Here is a 21,259-nt window from a genome sequence, read left to right as displayed (position 1 = left end):
AGCAACAATTCTTTACTAAATTAATTCTTATATCAACTCCTTGTCCCAATACAATACAAATCTCACTAACTAATATCATTAATGTGTTATAATTTGAATCACAAATACTATTATAGATCTCTAACAACCACTTCAATGAGAACGTATTTTGCATTTTCAAGCTGATTCTTGACTCATGCTTCATCATCATCGCTTTAGCCAGATTTGTAAAGAGTCCAGGAAAAAAGGGATAAAAACAATGTTTCTGGCAGAAGGTAGAAGGTAGGGATTAGTCTATTAGATATAAACACTCCCAACCCAGAATCCAAATTTGATCGATGGCAGTAGGTGAGACAAACCCCCCATCTTTTATTGCCTTAAGACTCTTGACACTGTATTTTAATAAGAAACAAATCATTTTTACTTCTCCCAATCTCTTTGAAATTCACAAACCGAAAAAGCTAAAAAGCTTCAACTTGAGTATAAACTATGTACTATGTAATATACTTTTGGGGCTTTCACTTGTACATGATTTTAGGTATACAACAATAGTTAATTTTAGCATGAACATCAAGCATTCAAGCTGTTGCTAATAAATTTATACCCGGTCGAGAGATCATATCCTCTGTGTAGCTCAAATCACTACGAACCATAACCTTCGAATCGAGTTGGACAATTTCAGCATTCTGAAGTGTAAAACCATGGGGAAGAGGCAAAGGGAACCCATTTCTAAGATGTAAGTTCAGATCTGGCATGAAGAAGTTTTCGAGGACAGTTGACATTGCAGCCTAAAACAATATTCACCGCACTTTTCATTAGATGCATAAAAATGATCTTGTTCGGAATGTTTCGAATATGATTCATTAATAGTGCTTCCATGCATGTTTATACTTAACAAAGTATTGAATGCATATAATTTGGAAACTATTTTGATGTCTAAGTTGTACCAGAAACACAAATGGATTGAACTCCAATTTGGTTACTGTTATAGCAATAAGCTGATGCAAACACTAATGGATTGAAAAGAGGCTTGAAATGGATAATACCTGAAGGAGATGCATGTTAAGATTACCAATATTGCTCCATGCCAAAGATGATGTGAAGTTGGTTAGCTTAATGCTACCAGTAAGATTGTTCCTATGAATTTCTGCAGAACATGATGTACTTATCACCTGCATATATTTATTACAATCGTTACTGTCCAAAAGCTTGTAAAAAGATCAAAACAGAAACTGGCTTCCTGAGTTAACAGAGGATATGAATAAATGAATTAAAAGACGATAATCATATCAACTAAGCATACCAATGAGATGCATGCGATGGGGACGACTTCACTGGAATCTAAGACCTCGAAAGTCAAATCTGCATAAATAGTGGTGTCCACGTCATGATCTGCAATTCGTATGACTGGTGGAGAAGTCACTGTTACATGAAGCTTCATATCATCATTTGGATATTGCTCATACAATTGAGGTATAATATATCTCCATCCAGCAGTGTTCGTCAGTGACTCAGGTATTTTGTTGAGAGTCCAATGCATATGATCTGCCTGACCACCAAAAGAACATATATGCATTAGTATAACTATCAAATTGACATTAAGGGTGTGCTTGATTGAGTGGAAAAGTGAAGGATGGGAGGAGGGAGTGAAAAAGTGAAAAGTAAAGTGAGAGGAAAGAAAATAGGAGGGTTGATAATTTCACATCCTAATGCATAAAAACCAATCCTTCCAAATTGGAATCAGGAGAGGAGAGAAAATAGGAGAGAAGTGTATGTTAGTTCAAATTATACATTTTCCAATTGTTTTATTTTCTTTCCTTTTATCATTCAACTCTACCAAGCAATGAAGGGAAAGAAAATTGCTTGTTCTTTGTCTTTCCTACCAACCAAGTACACTATGGAAAGAAAATTTATATTTTCATCCTTCTAGTTTTCCACCCCTTCGGAAAGCCTAAATTACATTTTAGATGCAATTTTCTGCAATCTCAATATAAGCTTCAATCAAACCGAAGTTAGCTCTAGGAAATTTGAGGATGATTGCAGGTTTCATACTGTGGAAACTTACATGGAAGTATACTGATCCAGCAGATTGAAAAACCTTTTCATGCAATGAGATTTCAACCATCTTTGCTAAACCATTGCAGGAAAGGAAATTCCGTGCTCTTTTACTGTAATAGTTTGAAACTGAAATTTCATCTGCTCCGTTGAATAAACCATTAATTTCAAGCTCTACGGAAGAATTAGTTAACAAAGGATCATCCATGAAAGTCACATTCAATGCAACAACACTATTAACTTGCAGTTGTTTTGGAAGCGACTGCAACAATGAGTCAAGCTTTATCATTCCTTCTTTGATCTTCTTGATAATCGCATCTTCAACTTCAGACATGATTTTCCCTCGGAAAGCATCAATGATCCTGGATGATAAGTTGTATAAATACAATAAGTATCATAACAGGAAAGATACGGATCTCAAGCAGAACCTAAAGAACAAAATGGTAAACCTAAAAGATCCATGTATGTGATTTTTAACTGATGCATAATTTAGTTTTGTAGAATACTATTAAAAAGTTATAAAAAAAATCCTATGGTTTAATGACAGAATAATGACTGATTCTATGTATTTGGAGGGTCCTTGAAGGATCATATCCCCATTCTTACGTCTGAACATATGTGGGATGTGGATGCTTCAATAAAAATGAAGAGTTGGATTAGCATAGTTGTCCGAATAGGCAACGATAGCATACCCTTGATAAAGCCAAGAAGCTCCACCATCTACATTTATGGAGATATCTTTCACATGACATTCATAGTCCAATAAAAATAGCTTGAGAGTTCCTTCTTCGTTTATAACAGCCGCTTTAAGCCACACCACCATGCCTAGAACCTATGAACCAGCAAATATAAACATCAAGTCTACAAACCATCCTAACAATCAAAATTTTAAATAGACGTTAGTTTGTTACTGGTTCTTTTAATATACTTATTATTTGAAAATACCAAACTATGACAAGGCAAAGGTTAACATAATGGATAAGCACAAGGCTCTTTGATGCAAGATAATATGAACCAAAACCAGTACCATATAAAGAGGGGCTTAATAATGGGCATATGCATCTCAAATAACCATGAAAAAACTATGTAAATTTCCCAACTATAAAACTTCAAAACACTATAACATGGACAGGTTAAAACATACAAATTACAAATTATTCAAGCAGAACCTTCTTTCCGAGCTTAACTAAACTGAAACAACTATGGGAATATGTTAAATTTTTGAATAGTTTTTTCACCTTTGAAAGATTATATCTCTGTACTCATGAATATTTAAACAAAAATGAAAAGTCGAAGCCAAGACAGAACCAAATCAACAGTATCAATTACTTTGTTCTTTCAAAGTTCCCAACTGTTATCCCATACCTCAACAGTGGCAGTTCCTTGATCAGAAATAGTGACTATCCATGTTTTGTAAGAATACTTCCACTTCATATTCAAATTAGCAGTAGCACCAGAAGCAACTAAAACAATACCGGAGTCTCCAGTTGCAACAGATGAAAAAGGAAAATCGACACTGTAAATTACGATACCAGAAAGACCCATACGAACTTTCCCAACAACCGGGATTTTTGCAGACTTTTCGATATCAGACAGTTGAAGTGGAATTATAGAAGAAACAGCTTTCTCAATCAGCAAATCTTTAGCAAAATCAAGACCTTTAGTGGATATAACAGCAGATATGTATCCTTTTTGGTTGGATTCAAGTTGGGTATTTGCAGGAATGAGCAGAAATGAGAAAAATATGAAGCGTATAGCATCTTCCATGGATTTGGAAGAGATCTCCAAATGGGGAGAAATGGGTTTAAGAGGATAAGAAACCTAAAGCTTGCTCAAAGGATTTTAATAAACTTAGAATTGCTTATATGATTGGGATTTTTCTCCTAGTGACAGAGAACTGGGGATTACTTCCAAAAGATGAAGCTATGAAAGAAACAGGTGGAATAATGAGCAGTGATGTATATGAAGCCGGTTGATTAAATCGGTTTGGAATTTTGTTCATTATTTTGAGGCGTAAGAAGATTTGACCAAAAATTCCTGTTAGCTTATGTAACAGGCAGCAGTTCAAAACTCGTGATCAGCACACCAAATGCATTTAATAGAGGTTTGTTGCTCAGATTGGGATCATTTGGTCCACAAGAACTGGCCCAATTCAAAGAGATATTGGACAAGCCTGTCAAATTGAAGTCTGGTTGGCCTGATAATGAATAGATGGCAACTTAGGCTAATATGGTAACTGATCTTAGAAGATAGAGGGAATCTTATCTTATAAAGATTAGATTAGATTTGATAAGACTTATCTTGTAAATCCTTAAAATTAAGGGATATGGTTAAACCTCATCCGTCGATGTAAATTTATCTTGACCGTCGGTTTTTGGGGAGCTCAACTATAAATAGAGAGCCTCCCCTCATTTGTACTCACTCCTGAATTGTTTCATTATTCTTTGTGAATAAGAATTGAGAGCATTTATTCAAACACTTTGCGAGCTCTCTTTCTATTGTTCTTTTGTAGCTTCTTTTGGCACAATCGTTTCCGCTATACAAATTGGTGCCTTGGAGGAGTTCTAAAGAATCCTCACTTTTGGCGTAAAGGCTGACTTAGGCGAGTTTGGAGCAAACGGATCGCCTAAGGCCGCACGATTTGCGAGACTAAAGGTCTAGCCCCGTGACAAGTGGTATCAGAGCCAAGGTTTTGAACCAAGTGATATTCGAGTTGGTTCGAAGGCACCGTTGGGATGTCAAGAGAAGAGTTTGAACAAAGGTGGGCGAGGAAGTCTTTGAGGGAGACATTAACGGCAGTAGAGGAATGTCTGGGAAAACTCGAGGGATCCATGAAGGATGTAAAGGAGGCACTCGATGAGGTCGAGGATCGCATAGCAAACTGGAAGGAGTAATCCAGGGACTATGTAAAGATGTCTCTTGGTTCCACCATGGATAAGGTAAACGAGTTGGTTAATTTACACAGGGATAAGCTGTCGGACAGGAACGATGCTCTCGAGGCCATGATGATGGCTTTGAAGGAGGAAACAATAGCCACGACGAGGGCTTTGAGCACAAGAATAGAATAGCTCGAGGGAGAGCTGGCCTTGTGTCAAGCAGCCGTAGGGAAAGGAGTGGCAAATGCAACACTCAGTAACGAGGATATCCCAAAGTCGAAAGAGTTTGTGGGGACAAGGTCTGCATGTGATGTGGACAATTTCTTGTGGAGGATGAAAACTATTTCCGTGCCAAAGGCATCGTGGATGATGCGGTTAAGATAAACACTGCTTCAACGTTTCTTACTGACATTGCGCTTTTATGGTGGCAAGGTAGGACCACAAATAAAAGGCATGGTGAGATTGGAACGTGGCTTCAATGCGAATTGAAGGGACAGTTTTACCCAGAGTTTACCGAGGAAGAAGCTCGGGCAAAGTTGTAAGGGATAATGCAACGGGGCACAATAGGGGAGTATGTTCGAGAGTTCAAGGAACTCATGCTCTAAGTTTCAGAGGTGACCGAAAGAGAGGCATTGCTTGCTTTTCAGAATGATTGAAGTCGTGGGTTAGACAGGAGGTGGAACAAAGAGGTGTCCAAAAGCTGTCGGAAGCCATGACGGTAGTTGAGTCCGTGGTGAAGCTTGGTCTAGAAAAAGACAAGCTTGGGTCTTCCAAGTCTGATGGAAGAGGCGTATGTGAAATGGATCACAAGGAAGATAGTGTTAATGGCAATGGCAACGGCGACAATGGTGGTAATGGGAAACCACGAGTTGGGAAGAAGAAACCCAAGAGGAAAAGGGACAAGCTAAAATGCTTTCTCTAGGACGGTTCACATATGTTGAAGAAATGTCCGAAGAAATCCGCGCTTAAGGAGAAGCCAGTGGGTAAGGCCTTGGTACTTGGTTCGAGCGCAAGGGGTGTCGAAGCCAAGGAGGCCGAAAGCGAGAAGAAGCCAGTGGAGTGCTTCTTGTGTCATGGTCCGCATAGGTTGCGGAAGTGTCCGAGGAAGTCTGTCATCGAGGGGAACGATGGAGCAGACAAGGAGCCCAAGAAGCTTGGTTCGAGCAAGGGAAAAGTCGAGGCCAAGAGGGCAAAGAGGAGCAAAAAGAAGCGAGTAAAGTGCTTCTTGTGCCGTGGTCCGCATGAGTTGCAGAACTGTCCAAAGCAAGTCGGAGTCAAAAGAAAGGTAACGTCTGAGCTTAATGAGTCATCGAAGGGGCTTCCACCCAAGGAAGAGGTGAGTTTGTCATCGGACTTAGAGGAAAGAGTTACGATGAAAACAGTGAAGCTAAGACCAATGAGGCTCAAGTTGAGTGAAGCGTCGGAGTTGGCCGAGTCATCGATAAGGCTTCCACCTATGGGAGAGGTGGGTGGTGCATCAGACTTCAAAGGAAAAGAAGTGATGCATGTGGGACAGTTAACCAGAGTAAATGCGACGAGTAGGATGGTTCGAGTTAAGAAGCGATGGAAGCCGAGGTAAAAGTCCCGAAGGAAGGGAAAGGCTAAGGCGTCGAGACGAGACCGAGGCGAATCAAGTCAGTGCCATTCAGAAATCGCAACGAGGACATTACGAGAATGGGTGGGGGAGAATGTCACGGGCTGCAGTTCAAAACCCGTGACCAGCGCACCAAATGCATCCAATGGAGGTTTGTTGCTCAGATGGGGATCATTTGGCCCACAAGAACTGGCCCGATTCAAAGAGATATTGGACAAGCCTGTCAAATTGAAGTCTGGTTGGCCTGATAATGAATAGATAACAACTTAGGTTGATATGGTAACTGATCTTAGAAGATAGAGGGAATCTTATCTTGTAAATATTAGATTAGATTTGATAAGGCTTATCTTGTAAATCCCTAAAATTAAGGGATATGGTTAAATCTCATCCGTCGATGTAAATGTATCTTGACCGTCGGTTTTTGGGGAGCTTAACTATAAATAGAGAGCCTCCCCCTCATTTGTACTCACTCATGAATTGTTTCATTATTCTTTGTGAATAAGAATTGAGAGCATTTACTCAAACACTTTACGAGCGCTCTTTCTATTGTTCTTTTGTAGCTTCTTTTGGCACAATCGCTTCCGCTATACAAATTGGTGCCTTGGAGGAGTTCTAAGGAATCCTCACTTTTGGGCGTAAAAGCTGACTTAGGCGAGTTTGGAGCAAACGGATCACCTAAGGCCGCACGGTTTGCGAGACGAAAGGTCTAGCCCCGTGACACTTACATCTTGTTAAGATAATCATACAAGCATCCAACCCCAATATTCGTATCAATTACAAGTACAATATTTTCACTTTTTTCCCTAAAGAAACAAACCCACGGCACTTTGCTTACATGTTAAAAGACTTATTATTTTTTAGAGATAAAAGGTTGTTTTCCTAGGGAGGGAATGAAAATATAAAAAATAATTAAGGATAAACTATACCAACAGCCACTCAACTCCGGGGTAGTTGATAGAATAGTCATTTAGGTTTCATTTCAGTCACTCAACTTTGAAAAATAACAAAATAGTCACTAGCGTTATTAAAAAATGACAAATCAGTCACTCATTAATATTTTTCGTCATAGGCTTAATGGAATAGTTGACTTGGCCAATTAACTTGCCACATTGGACGAGTAGTCAAAGGGTCAAAGAAGAAAAGAAAAGATGATTGGTCATTCTTTGTGTCTTTCTTCTTTTTCTTCTCATCTTTCTCTTCATCTTCTTCTCCCTCAACCTCTTTCTCTTTATGCTTCTTTTATTTTTTTTCTTGTTCTTGTCTCATTTCTCTTCATCTTCTTTCTCCATCAACCTCGTCTTTTACCATCTTCTGAATTTGGGTCTTTTTCTTTCAATCCAAACGGGTTGTTGCTAGACAAAAACCAAAGGGTCAAACCCACAATAGAATAATTGCTACAAATCAGAAGCCACAATAACAGTTGTTGAACAACCCCAAGCCACCCGCATCCTTGAAAAACCAAGCACTCAAGCACCATGGAATAATTGGTAAATACAAATTTCAAAGCATTAGATGACATAAAGGTCTAGCCCCGTGACAAGTGGTATCAGAGCCAAAGTTTTGAACCAAGTGATATTCGAGTTGGTTCGAAGGCACCGTTGGGATGTCAAGAGAAGAGTTTGAACAAAGGTGGGCGAGGAAGTCTTTGAGGGAGATATTAACGGCAGTAGAGGAACGTGTAGAAAACTCGAGGGATCCATGGAGGATGTAAAGGAGGCACTCGATGAGGTCGAGGATCGCATAGCAAACTGGAAGGAGTAATCTAGGGACTATGTAAAGATGTCTCTTGGTTCCACCATGGATAAGGTAAACGAATTGGTTAATTTACACAGGGATAAGCTGTCGGACAGGAACGATGCTCTCGAGGCCATGATGATGGCTTTGAAGGAGGAAACAATGGCCACGACGAGGGCTTTGAGCACAAGAATAGAATAGCTCGAGGGAGAGCTGGCCTTGTATCAAGCAGCTGTAGGGAAAGGAGTGGCAAATGCAACACTCAGTAACGAGGATATCCCAAAGCCGAAAGAGTTTGTGGGGATAAGGTCTGCATGTGATGTGGACAATTTCTTGTGGAGGATGAAAACTACTTCCGTGCCAAAGGCATCGTGGATGATGCGGTTAAGGTAAACACTGCTTCAACGTTTCTTACTGACATTGCGCTTTTATGGTGGCGAGGTAGGACCACAAATAAAAGGCATGGTGAGATTGAGACGTGGCTTCAATGCGAATTGAAGGGACAGTTTTACCCAGAGTTTACCGAGGAAGAAGCTCGGGCAAAGTTGCAAGGGATAATGCAATGGGGCACAGTGGGGGAGTATGTTCGAGAGTTCAAGGAACCCTGCTCCAAGTTTCAGAGGTGACTGAAAGAGAGGCATTGCTTGCTTTTCAGAATGGATTGAAGCCGTGGGTTAGACAGGAGGTGGAACAAAGAACTGTCCAAAAGCTGTCGGAAGCCATGACGGTAGTTGAGTCCGTGGTGAAGCTTGGTCTAGAAAAAGACAAGCTTGGGTCTTCCAAGTCCGATGGAAGGGGCTTATGTGAAATGGATCACAATGAAGATAGTGTTAATGGCAATGGCAACGGCGACAATGGTGGTAATGGGAAACCACGAGTTGGGAAGAAGAAACCCAAGAGAAAAAGGGACAAGCTAAAATGCATTCTCTACGACGGTCCACATATGTTGAAGAAATGTCCGAAGAAATCCGCGCTTAAGGAGAAGCCGGTGGATAAGGCCTTGGTACTTAGTTCGAGCGCAAGGGGTGTCGAAGCCAAGGAGGCCGAAAGCGAGAAGAAGCCAGTTGAGTGCTTCTTGTGTCATGGTCCGCATAGGTTGCGGAAGTGTCCGAGGAAGTCTGTCATCGAGGGGAACGATGGAGCAGACAAGGAGCCCAAGAAGCTTGGTTCGAGCAAGGGAAAAGTCGAGGCCAAGAGGGCAAAGAGGAGCAAAAAGAAGCGAGTAAAGTGCTTCTTGTGTCGTGGTCCGCATGAGTTGCGGAACTGTCCAAAGCAAGTCGGAGTCAAAAGAAAGGCAACGTCTGAGCTTGGTGAGTCATCGGAGGGGCTTCCACCCAAGGAAGAGGTGAGTTTGTCATCGGACTTAGAGGAAAGAGTTACGATGAAAATAGTGAAGCTAAGACCAATGAGGCTCAAGTTGAGTGAAGCGTCGGAGTTGGCCGAGTCATCGATAAGGTTTCCACCTATGGGAGAGGTGGGTGGTGCATCAGACTTCAAAGGAAAAGAAGTGATGCATGTGGGACAGTTAACCAGAGTAAATGCGACGAGTAGGATGGTTCGAGTTAAGAAGTGACGGAAGCCGAGGTAAAAGTCCCGAAGGAAGGGAAAGGCTAAGGCGTCGAGACGAGACCGAGGCGAATCAAGTCAGTGCCATTCAGAAATCGCAACGAGGACGTTACGAAAATGGGTGGGGGAGAATGTCACGGGCTGCAGTTCAAAACCCGTGACCAGCGCACCAAATGCATCCAATGGAGGTTTGTTGCTCAGATGGGGATCATTTGGCCCACAAGAACTGGCCCGATTCAAAGAGATATTGGACAAGCCTGTCAAATTGAAGTCTGGTTGGCCTGATAATGAATAGATGGCAACTTAGGCTAATATGGTAACTGATCTTAGAAGATAGAAGGAATCTTATCTTGTAAATATTAGATTAGATTTGATAAGGCTTATCTTGTAAATCCCTAAAATTAAAGGATATGGTTAAATCTCATCCGTCGATGTAAATGTATCTTGACCGTCAGTTTTTGGGGAGCTTAACTATAAATAGAGAGCCTCCCCCTCATTTGTACTCACTCCTGAATTGTTTCATTATTCTTTGTGAATAAGAATTGAGAGCATTTACTCAAACACTTTACGAGCGCTCTTTCTATTGTTCTTTTGTAGCTTCTTTTGGCACAATCGCTTCCGCTATACAAATTGGTGCTTTAGAGGAGTTCTAAGGAATCTTCACTTTTGGGCGTAAAGGCTGACTTAGGCGAGTTTAGAGCAAACGGATCACCTAAGGCCGCACGGTTTGCGAGACGAAAGGTCTAGCCCCGTGACACTTACATCTTGTTAAGATAATCATACAAGCATCCAACCCCAATATTCGTATCAATTACAAGTACAATATTTTCACTTTTTTCCCTAAAGAAACAAACCCACGGCACTTTGCTTACATGTTAAAAGACTTATTATTTTTTAGAGATAAAAGGTTGTTTTCCTAGGGAGGGAATGAAAATATAGAAAATAATTAAGGATAAACTATACCAACAGCCACTCAACTCCGGCGTAGTTGACAGAATAGTCATTTAGGTTTCATTTCAGTCACTCAACTTTGAAAAATAACAAAATAGTCACTAGCGTTATTAAAAAGTGACAAATCAGTCACTCATTAATATTTTTCGTCATAGGCTTAATGGAATAGTTGACTTGGCCAATTAACTTGCCACATTGGACGAGTAGTCAAAGGGTCAAAGAAGAAAAGAAAAGATGATTGGTCATTCTTTGTGTCTTTCTTCTTTTTCTTCTCATCTTTCTCTTTATCTTCTTCTCCCTCAACCTCTTTCTCTTTATGCTTCTTTTATTTTTTTCTTGTTCTTGTCTCATTTCTCTTCATCTTCTTTCTCCATCAACCTCGTCTTTTACCATCTCCTGAATTTGGGTCTTTTTCTTTCAATCTAAATGGGTTGTTGCTCGACAAAAACCAAAGGGTCAAACCCACAATAGAACAATTGCTACAAATCAGAAGCCACAATAACAGTTGTTGAACAACCCCAAGCCACCCGCATCCTTGAAAAACCAAGCACTCAAGCACCATGGAATAATTGGTAAATACAAATTTCAAAGCATTAGATGACATAAAATGGTACTGATTCAAATTTCAATTTCCATAGGAACAGGTAAAGTATGTCCATTATACAAAAATCCAAATGGATATTCAAAAGAAGAATGAACTCAATATTATACACTTGAAGTTCAATGGCAAACAATATAAATGGAGGTAAATAATTAGGGGCTTGATCGTATTGCTGCGTGAAACTTAGTTCATATCTACGGGGATCTAACTTTTTCTTGGCAGCCTCTCCAGCCTTGGCCTGCAATGTGGGCAAAGTCACAAATAATTGATAAAATAAATTTAAGAAAAAACAGTTGAAAAAACAAACACCCCAATTACCTTCTTTACACCTCTGACTTTCTTAGCCCTGTTTTTCCTTTTTTTTCATTTGTTTCTAGACTTTTCAACCTTGGTATCAAATCCATTCTATCATCAGAAGAAAAAAACTTCAGAATCAATGCACAAACTGCGTATGTGCATTAGCACATGCACTCAACTTGTGCGGCGGAGGGCGTTGGCCATGGAGGTATCGATGTCGTGGAAGCATAGTCGTCTTTGAGTTCTCAGATTTTGACCATTGGGAATCGCTGATACGAAGCTCCTTCCATTTTTCTCTTATTCTTCTTCTTCTCTTCTTCTATTTCTTCTCTTATTCTTCTTTTTCTCTTCTTCTTCTACTGCTCAGGGTTCTTAAATGGGTTTATGGTTAAAAGGGACTGTTAAAATGACAGGTAACCCACCATTAAATGCCATGTTATTTTTCCATTACGTCTGTAACAGAAAATGGTTAAAATGACTGTTTTGTTATTTTTCTAAAGTTGAGTGACTGAAATGAAACTTAGGCGACTCTTTTGTTAACTACCCTAAAGTTGAGTGATTGTTGGTGTAATTTACCTAATAATTAAATTTTGAGTGTTGTTAATTTAGAAGTAAATTGATGGGAAAAAAATTGAATGTCCTTCCAAATTGGAAAGAAGGAAAAGAAAGAAAATGAAAAAGATTTGTATCATAGATCAAAATTATGTATTTTTAAAAAAAATTATTTTTTTCTTTCTATTTTTCAATTCTACAAAACACACTTATGGAAAGAAAATTCATGTTGTTCATCTTCTGGTTTTTTATCCCTTCAATTTTCTTTTCACTCTATCAAGTAAAGATTAAGTATTGTGATGACAAAAAATCCAAATTTTACAAGTTTCGATCCAATCCATTAAGGTTTTTTTTTCTGAAAATAGAGTCCAAGTCATGTTAGGTTTGAGGTAAATTCGCTCCACCTCATGATATTTATAAAAAGTCCCTAATATATATACATATATTAAGTTTTTGCTTTAAATAAATATATTAAATTTTAAGTCTAAACTCAAAAAAAAACTTATTTGCTTTAAAATAAAACAATTAAATTAAATTCGAGCTGAAGCAAGGTGGAGTTGGGTTTTCTACTAAATTTCAAGTTCGAATTCGGGCAAATTTTTTTAAAAAAAGTTGAGGTCAAGTCAGGTTCAAAACGAATTGATCAAGTTTCAAGTTTACATTAGGACAGACAAAAATCCGCCCCGTTACCCTCATACTCAAGTACCTTTTGTTGTCATCCCAAAATAGAGTGTAGACTTGTTTCTTGGGTCATCCCACATGACTAACAATTTGCCTCATCTGTTACACTCCTCCGACAGCGTTTGTTATTCGTAATCATTAAATAAGAGCCAAATGAATAGATGAACTCGTTGCATACCTTTATATCTCCAAATGATTTTCCATGCTTCATCTTTTGGATTCCATTTTTCTTGTGTGTAGTGCCTATAAGCATCCGAGACTGAAAGTTGGCCAAATTTTGACCATCGCTATATAGATCGGTCAGACATTGGTGGGAAAGTGCCAGCAATTTTTAATACAATCGTTGTAGGTAGCAAACAAATATATAGCCACTTCCAATTACCCATTTCATCTGTACCCCATCATGATCAATTCGATGCTGCCATAGTGAGTCCACGTCAAGGAGCCATGTGTCCAAGCAAAACCGAACTGAGCCACTCTCCTAAGGACCAACGTATGTTTGTTTTTAATTCTTTCCGAACTTTTGAGATTGAGCGTTATAGCCATAGGAGCAATTTGATCGTTCAATACTTTCTCGACTAAGATCATCAACTTTGAACTTCAATCTCATGACCTTGACCCAATAAGCAAATTGATTCGATATTAATTGGAAACCCAGTTTGAACAATGATAAGTTTTGGTCCCCAACTTGTCTCAGTTTGAGACCACCATTGTCTATCAGCATGCAACCTCGATTCCGTCCGCTAAGAGCTGGCTTTTGCTTCTCAATCGTAGGACTCCCCGACAAGCTTCTCAATTTTGAAACATATACATTCAAGAATGAGTGTAGTAATTATAAATGATTTTGTATTATCACTCTTCCTATCATAGATAATTTTCAAGAAATCACACATTAAAATATAAGTGAATTTATCATAACAAATCGATAAATCTCCTTCTGAACTCTTCTATAAAATAAAGGAACTCCAATATATCAACTAAGATATCGTAGCGTTTATAATCTTAACTTTACATTGATAAACTATGTGACACTATTCTTAATGTTTTCTAAAAAAATTTGAGAAAAGGATTATGCAAGAAAATATGCGAGATCTCTTTGAAAGCTTGATCTATCTCTTGTTCTCAACGTCTTGGTTAATACAATAAACTAGCCTTTCCATACCCACAACAAACAAATACAATGAAAAAGGATCTTGTCAAATTGCTCTTGACGGTTTGAAGGCCCCAATCATCCCTTTCATTCCATACAATTTGCATTGTCGAATGCATATTGCATAATAAGGTCAATCATTTTCTTCTAAATACTTGCACTTCGATAGAATTTTTAACAAAATCTCATTGGATTTTGTTATAGGTTTTTTTGAGATCCAATTTAATAGTTATTCATGTACATATATGCATGTGCTACAGATTTTGGATCAGTAACTTTTGTGATTAAGATAGTGACAATACTATTAAAAGACTCTATCCTTTCTAAGAGCTTTGAAGGGAGATCTCCTCATTGATGATATTAGAACATAGCAAAATGACAAATTCATTGGATAGTTTCGGGAACTTACCTTTTATAGGAAAACTTCCATAAATTATCCCCTCACCTATATATAGCTTGGTAAAAGAGTTCATAGGTTCTTGTTTGAGTCACTCCTTACCAAAGCACTATTTTTCATTCAACACCTCAATTCTATTATCTCTCATTCTAGTCAATAATATTTATGCTTCGTTTGGTTACTAGTGTAATAATATAAGGAAAAAGTTTATTTATTACATATGTTACAATAGTTAGTACAATTTTAAACTTGAAATTAGAAAGATAAGCAAAAACTCTTATAAAAAATAAACCAATTTTTTTCTTTCTCTTTACTAAAATAAGTTATGGGAGTGGCTAAATATCATCAATTGAATTAGTTTATTGTCAACTCATGTACTAAAGCATATGTAAAAAATGATTACTCCTACCAAAGGTAACATTAGTGCAAACCTAATAATGAGCTGGGTCGAGTTAGGGTCAAATCGATGTGAAATTTTAGGCCCATTTTCTCATGTTCGACTCGAAAAATGGGCTTAAAATTCTATCCAAGCCCAACTCATATTAAAAATGCTAAATTCGAGCCCAACTCAGCCCGCCCGTATTAATTCTTTTTAGATTTTTTTTATAAAAATAAATTTAAAAATATAATATATCAAATACACTAAAAAAATTAAAATAAATGTTTCCCTACAAATTGAAAATACATTAAAAAAATCTTTATACTTAAATAACACTAAAATAATTGCAACTTAGCAAGCATATGCCTCTAAAATAGAAATAAAATTAACAATAAAATAAAAGTTATATAATATCCAAACAATAACAATAAAATAATAGCAAAATAGCAACAAAATTGTAGCAAAACAACAAGAAAACAGCTCTTATTTTTTTTTGTCTAAGCCTATTTTTTCAACCTATATTTTTACTCAAACTTTCACATTTTTCGAACAAACTGTTAAATCTAAACAAATGACTCAACCCATAATGAGATCTAGTATTGTAATTTATTAACCATTCACATCTAGCCTTTTATTGCCACAATTCTTCATAACTCAGTCTCCTCGAGTTCCTCTCTAAGCTTGATTTTCTCTTCTCATTTACTAGATTTAAAATTGTGTAGGGCTCATTAGCTTGATATAATTTTTTTCTTCCGATCAAAAATACTCCCACTCAACTCCTTGTTCCTCTCCTAAGCAGCTTTTATAAAGTTCTCCAACGTTTGTGGCATATTACCATGATCTCTCCAATTAGACGCCAAGAATCATAATTAACCCACAAAGAAACAAAGTGGTCTTCTTATTGTCTGGTGTTTGTTCTCTTTAGACATTTTAATCAAGATTAGCATGTGGTATGATTTGAGTTTAGGAAGGCGAATCACTGTAGTCAATAGCGTTATATTTACAAGGATAGGTTATAATTTCATTTCTTAAATAAAAAAATAAGTAAAGTAAATCTGATCCCACGTTCTCATAAAACTAAAAACTAAATTAAATTAAAAACTTAGCAAAGAAAACAATAATTAAAATCGAAGGAAAATAAATTTAATTATCTTATTCTGTAAAACTACGATGACTACTTAATTTAATTTTCACTTTGAATTTCATTTATTTAATTACAATCACTAAGTCATCTCTTGGTTCATGCATTCATTATGGATAGTAATACATGCAACCTAATTCTTTATTCGTCACATTCATTCAACAAATCAGTTCAAATGCAATCTGTAAAGGGTTGTGTTGAGCTAGTCGAAAAACCGATTGGACATATATGCTTTAGGACTCAAATAATTTGTATTTAAGTTCCAATTCCTCGTCTTTTAATTACAACGTTATTTAATCATGAAGTTAATTCACTAAAAGCATCATAATTGAACTCTCCTTTATTGTATACCATTACAAAGCAATTTATGATTTGTTTGTCAAATGATTTCGTCATAATTGTGTTGCCCTCATAGGATACTTATCTCTTTGGGTTAGATTAGTTCATCTTATATGATCCTATTTTATCTAATGTTAACCATTACATCTTCCTTTCGTGAAAAAATCTATTACAAACACATAGTAATAAAATCATTCATCTTAAACAAATGACTCATGGCCCCGTTTCTTTTCATCAATCATGCAATGCCAATGAAAGTATATTATTTATCCTTCATCGAGCTATGAATTCCACTATTGTAAGTAAAGTTATGTCATACATAAATCGTATACTCAACATACCAACTTTCGATTTTATTACCAATTGAACTCAGACTTTCAATATATTAAAGTATACAAGTTACACATACATAGTCAGTTACTTACTTAGGATTAATGTAAGTCGCGCTATGAATGCCACAAATAAATAAATTCATAAACGGATCTACGGTAAATTCAATTTGGGTCCTATATAATGTTTTATCAGTTTAGGTAACCACATATAGTCTCTATATTTCTAGGAGTCATCCGTTTCAATACCTAAGATAAACTATCCTCCCAATTAGACTTGATAAACAATATAATAACCTCTTGAATCAAATTTCTTAATTTTAATTATTTAGACTACAGACTATTTAGATTACTTACTAATACAAGTTATATTCTTGCATCTTGATCACCGGTGCATCAAAGGGCTCATCTCCGACGTCAAGTGGATCATCATCCCGCCGCCAAACTTTCTTATCAACTCTCCAACCTTCCATTGGTATTGTTCAAATATAAAATTTTATATCTTCTTTATTCTTCGCAAAACAGTGAAAGCAATAACATAAAATTATTTTTAAAAAATCCTTTTCAATTACGTTTTTTAATCAAATTACAATATTAAACTAATTATCAATTTATTCCTAGCAAACATTCTTGATAATTTGTTATTTCATATTTCCATTGTGATAAGGTCTACGTATGAGTGCAGAATTAATAGATTGCCTGTTGCTTGTTCTGAAGGGACACTGCACTCCATTGTTACTTGGTAGACCGTCCATTGAAAACTTGCACCAATTCTAGGAGAGATTCAGAAACTACAACATCAACATATTCTTTAGATCTTCCACTCAAGTCTGAATGGCAATTCAAATGCCAATCGACTGATCATCGGCAGACTGTGAAGTACAAAAAATGGAGAAAAAAGAAGATGCACATTCATCCAGGGTCTTGTACATATGAAACAAAGAAACATGGTAGTGCTTAACAAATAAGCTTATGTGGCCAAAGATTTGATGAAACAAAACCAAATTGAGAAATTCTCATATAAGAATCATAGTTGCAACAGCTCACTCTCCGACTGTTCCTAATCGAATTCTCGCTTCAGAATCAATGTCTCTACTCTTTCTCCCTCTTACCCTCTCTTACTCTTCCAGCACTAAAATTACAACGTAATATGCCGTGGACTCGGTAGCACAGAACAGCTACTTAACACAATACAATTACAACAAGCGCACATTCGTCAAAGGCAAGCCCAACAATTACAAACTGAAAGTGCAACTCTCGATAATCATCGAGCAGCCTATCCATTGAATATCGTTCTGCTACTATAGGTGGAACATATGCGTCGAGTGACTGAAATCCTCTCGTTGATCAATTTAAGTGTAATTAACTAGAAAAGGTAAAGCTTCACATCTGTTTCATAGAAAGTAATCGGGAGCAGGCTTTTTGGCAGGAGTACCTCTTGATTCCTGCATTGATAATGAACTTCAGTAAGCCATACTACTAATCTACTTATCCAACAATGCAAGCATAGTGAGAAGAAAAACTTTGAATAGACACCACTTATTACAGCGGTCGGTAATATGGCACAGATTGTAACATCTTTCATGACAAAAAAAAAAAAAGAATTCTGAATAGTTTTATGCTATCTTTTTTTCTTTTTTCTTGCATTTGGAATCAATTTCAAGTTAGTACCAACCTGAGGTGCTGCATCAAACACGCGAAACTGCTTGTTAAGATTTTCATCCAGCTCGAGAATTGCAGCAACATTACCACATCTATGCAACATGAAAGAACCTGTAAGCTGCAGCATAATGGAAATGGAAATGGAAATCTCAAGTTGATAAATTACCTATAACAGTAATTGGGAGCTGACCAGACTGTAACTATCTGGTTATTAAACATCCATTTGTATCCTTCCATAACCAATTGATGTGCACGGCATATATAGTCAATGCTGTTTGTGTGGTTGAACGAAGTGACAACACTGCCGCCAAACAGGAAACCAGCACCACGGGGACTCAAACCCCATCCATCAACAATATCCTCAGGGTCAGACCACAACAGGTCACACATGGCACCATCATGTGGTACTTCTTGCTTCCGATCAATTGTTCGAATCTGTAAGAGATTGTATTAGTATTGCAAACATAAAGCTTCTGGAAGAAAATTACCAAATAATTCAAGATTGCTTCCTAGACCTGATCCAAAGTAGATATTGCAGGAGAGAGACCACCATGGACGCTAAAGATTTTGTTCTCGATAAGAGCTGAAAGACTAGCATACAATAATCGACAAGATAAAAGATCATCAGAAAAAGACAATATACGTATTCAAAAAATAATATAGGTTGCGCAGCATGTAACTTAAAGGGACCGAAAGAAAGGGCATTGTAAGCTGAGAACCAACGGGACTTAATCCAGACAACAAATCTGGAACAGTAATATTTTTCAAATTCGATTTAACTGATTATTTATAAGCAACTAAATAGCTCCCTCCATAATTCTTTAGTGGCACAAAACTGATCATTTTATAACAAAACATCAAAGATACAGTATGAAACCAACCCTATAAAAAGTAACTATATTGCCACTTGATAATACTGAAACATCACTGCCCCTAGCAACTGCAGCTGCCCTTGATAATTTATACATTCAAATAATGGAAAAACAGGCAAACCTTAAGTAATCAAAGATTTCAGTGCAATATCTCCAAACATTCACCGAGCCATATTTACGCAGGCATTCGTCATAGAATCCATATACCTGTCAAGAAATAGCAGTAATTGAACACTCTGAAAATACAATAATCTAACACAGAGGTCAAAATAAAATTGTTTAACCTGTGTGATCTGACGGCTTTCATGGTTCCCTCTAATGAGTGTTATGCGATCCGGATATCTGACCTGATGACACTCAAATTATCAGATGAAGAAGAAAATTTCAAAAAGCCTTTCTGAAAGAACATGGTGATCTATAGTTAACCTTCAAGGCCAATAGAAGGAGAAAGGTTTCCACGGAGTAAAACCCTCTGTCAACAAAATCTCCAAGAAACAAATAATTTGTCTTAGGGCAATCACCTCCTACTTTAAAAAGCTCTTTCATATCATAAAACTGCCCATGGATATCACCACATATCTATGCAAAAAATCAGAAGTAATATAAGTTTTCTGAATTGCATAAGGTTAGCATCCAGATTAAAAACAGATTCACAATTTCTATAAACTGTTTCCAGGTAGCTATATTCCCAGCCCAAGCTTTCACCGGAAGTAACAGTGACCTAATCCTCCATTGTACAAATGTACAAACATCGTATACCATAGACTTACATTAATCCAGCAAAACACCCTGCAAAAGTTCACGAGGAAGGAAAGGATAGTATTTACATTTAAGAGAGTCAAAACAACCTAATGCCCCTAGAAGTACTGTTCCATTGATATAAAAACTCGTCACCACCGTATATATTTTCTAACTTGGCCAAACTTTAAGGACCCTAAATCCTACTTCCATCATTTGACTTCCACCCTTGTTTAATTCTCTAATAGATAAACTTTTTATTTCTTTGGTTCCTTTTAACCAAATCCAATCATTCTAACAGAACCCCTCCCAGCTTCTAGTCCTGTAAAAGAAAAAGGCCTATTTTCTTCAATCAACTCTCCTCCCCTCCAAAACCCTAGTCAATCCCGTCTCATTTCTTGACCGGGATACAAATAGACATTATAATTCATACCCATAAGCACCAAGCCTTAAAATGTGAATAAAAATGAAAAAGCAAAAATCCCAATAACCAAAACAATCGGATAAACTCCTATAACCAATTAACACAAAGCTGAAACCATTACTTTCACTAAACCAAAACACCCCCCAAAAAAACCCATAGCCTAAAACAAACCACCAATAAATATATATAACCCAACTTTAAGAACATGTAAAAAACTTACAGTTACAGGGGCATCGACCCTTTGAACATTACTCTCTTCAACAAGGATTTCCATGGCCTTGAGACAAAGAGCTTTCACTTCGGATTCTTTCAAGGGTTCACACTTCTTTAGCTGCTCTATTTGCCTGTCTAGGTCAGACATGGTTTGGTTTGCAGAAGACCCAATAGTTAGAGGAGGTTCAAAGGCTAAAAGCCTCCTAAATCTATGAATCTTGGGGGCCTTTCGTTAACTGAGGAGTTGGTGAAATTATTTTAGAAGGGCGGTTCGATTCCTTTTTGGAGTTTCTATTTGTTTACTTGAGGTTTTTGCTATGGTGCCACTCGTGTGTTGTTGCTTTACTAGTTTAGGTATTGTATTTAAGGTAATTTCCAAAATTTACCCGAAGTTCTTCGTCTTTTCTTTTGAAAATGTATTGTCAAGCAATGACCAATTGATGAGAATATGAAGGGACGCAAGATAACCGGTCCATATTGTCGGAAGAATTTCATTGTTGATATTTGGTATTCTACTGCTCGCTCTAATACATTTTTTGGTTTTATGCTTCATTTCCTCCCCATTATGGGATTAGTGCCTCTTCTTTATTTCATTAATAACAAATTTTCTTCCTTTTCTTATCAGTTTTTTATTCATAAACAATTTTAATTTTTTAAGTCCATTAAAAGTCTAATTAATTCCAAATTATAAATTTTAATATTATTGCGACACCAGTCCGACGAGACTCA

At 37.1% G+C, this 21,259-nt stretch overlaps 2 protein-coding genes across 2 annotated transcripts; both read right to left on the bottom strand.

Moving 5' to 3' along the window:
* Positions 1–11: 11 nt before the first annotated feature.
* On the bottom strand, positions 12–4,027 carry LOC107919535 (putative BPI/LBP family protein At1g04970). Its single transcript, XM_016848980.2, has 6 exons — positions 3,400–4,027; positions 2,727–2,866; positions 2,045–2,396; positions 1,283–1,528; positions 1,026–1,151; positions 12–767 (listed from the first exon to the last, which is right to left on the bottom strand). Exons 1-6 carry the CDS (start codon positions 3,799–3,801, stop codon positions 558–560), a joined length of 1,476 nt encoding a protein of 491 aa, XP_016704469.1. The 5' UTR covers positions 3,802–4,027; the 3' UTR covers positions 12–557.
* Positions 4,028–17,606: 13,579 nt separating this feature from the next.
* LOC107919537 (serine/threonine-protein phosphatase PP-X isozyme 2) lies at positions 17,607–20,863 on the bottom strand. The gene is made up of 8 exons (XM_016848981.2): positions 20,538–20,863; positions 19,582–19,734; positions 19,440–19,502; positions 19,277–19,362; positions 18,799–18,874; positions 18,450–18,718; positions 18,297–18,375; positions 17,607–18,066 (listed from the first exon to the last, which is right to left on the bottom strand). Exons 1-8 carry the CDS (start codon positions 20,676–20,678, stop codon positions 18,016–18,018), a joined length of 918 nt encoding a protein of 305 aa, XP_016704470.1. The 5' UTR covers positions 20,679–20,863; the 3' UTR covers positions 17,607–18,015.
* Between the last annotated feature and the right edge of the window lie 396 nt (positions 20,864–21,259).

This window comes from Gossypium hirsutum, chromosome D13 (genome assembly GCF_007990345.1).
Source record: "Gossypium hirsutum isolate 1008001.06 chromosome D13, Gossypium_hirsutum_v2.1, whole genome shotgun sequence".
NCBI lineage: Eukaryota > Viridiplantae > Streptophyta > Magnoliopsida > Malvales > Malvaceae > Gossypium > Gossypium hirsutum.
This window is presented reverse-complemented; position numbering and strand designations above follow the sequence as displayed.

Coding starts and splice junctions, on each gene's coding strand:
- LOC107919537 (XM_016848981.2), bottom strand. CDS start 20,678: ATGTCTGACCTAGACAGGCAAATAGAGCAGCTAAAGAAGTGTGAACCC. Junction 19,735..20,537: donor GGGTCGATGCCCCTGTAACT/GTAAGTTTTTTA, acceptor TTTTTTGCATAG/ATATGTGGTGATATCCATGG. Junction 18,376..18,449: donor GCTCCCAATTACTGTTATAG/GTAATTTATCAA, acceptor CATGTTGCATAG/ATGTGGTAATGTTGCTGCAA.
- LOC107919535 (XM_016848980.2), bottom strand. CDS start 3,801: ATGGAAGATGCTATACGCTTCATATTTTTCTCATTTCTGCTCATTCCT. Junction 2,867..3,399: donor AAGGAACTGCCACTGTTGAG/GTATGGGATAAC, acceptor GCTGGTTCATAG/GTTCTAGGCATGGTGGTGTG. Junction 768..1,025: donor TTAACATGCATCTCCTTCAG/GTATTATCCATT, acceptor ATATTGTTTTAG/GCTGCAATGTCAACTGTCCT.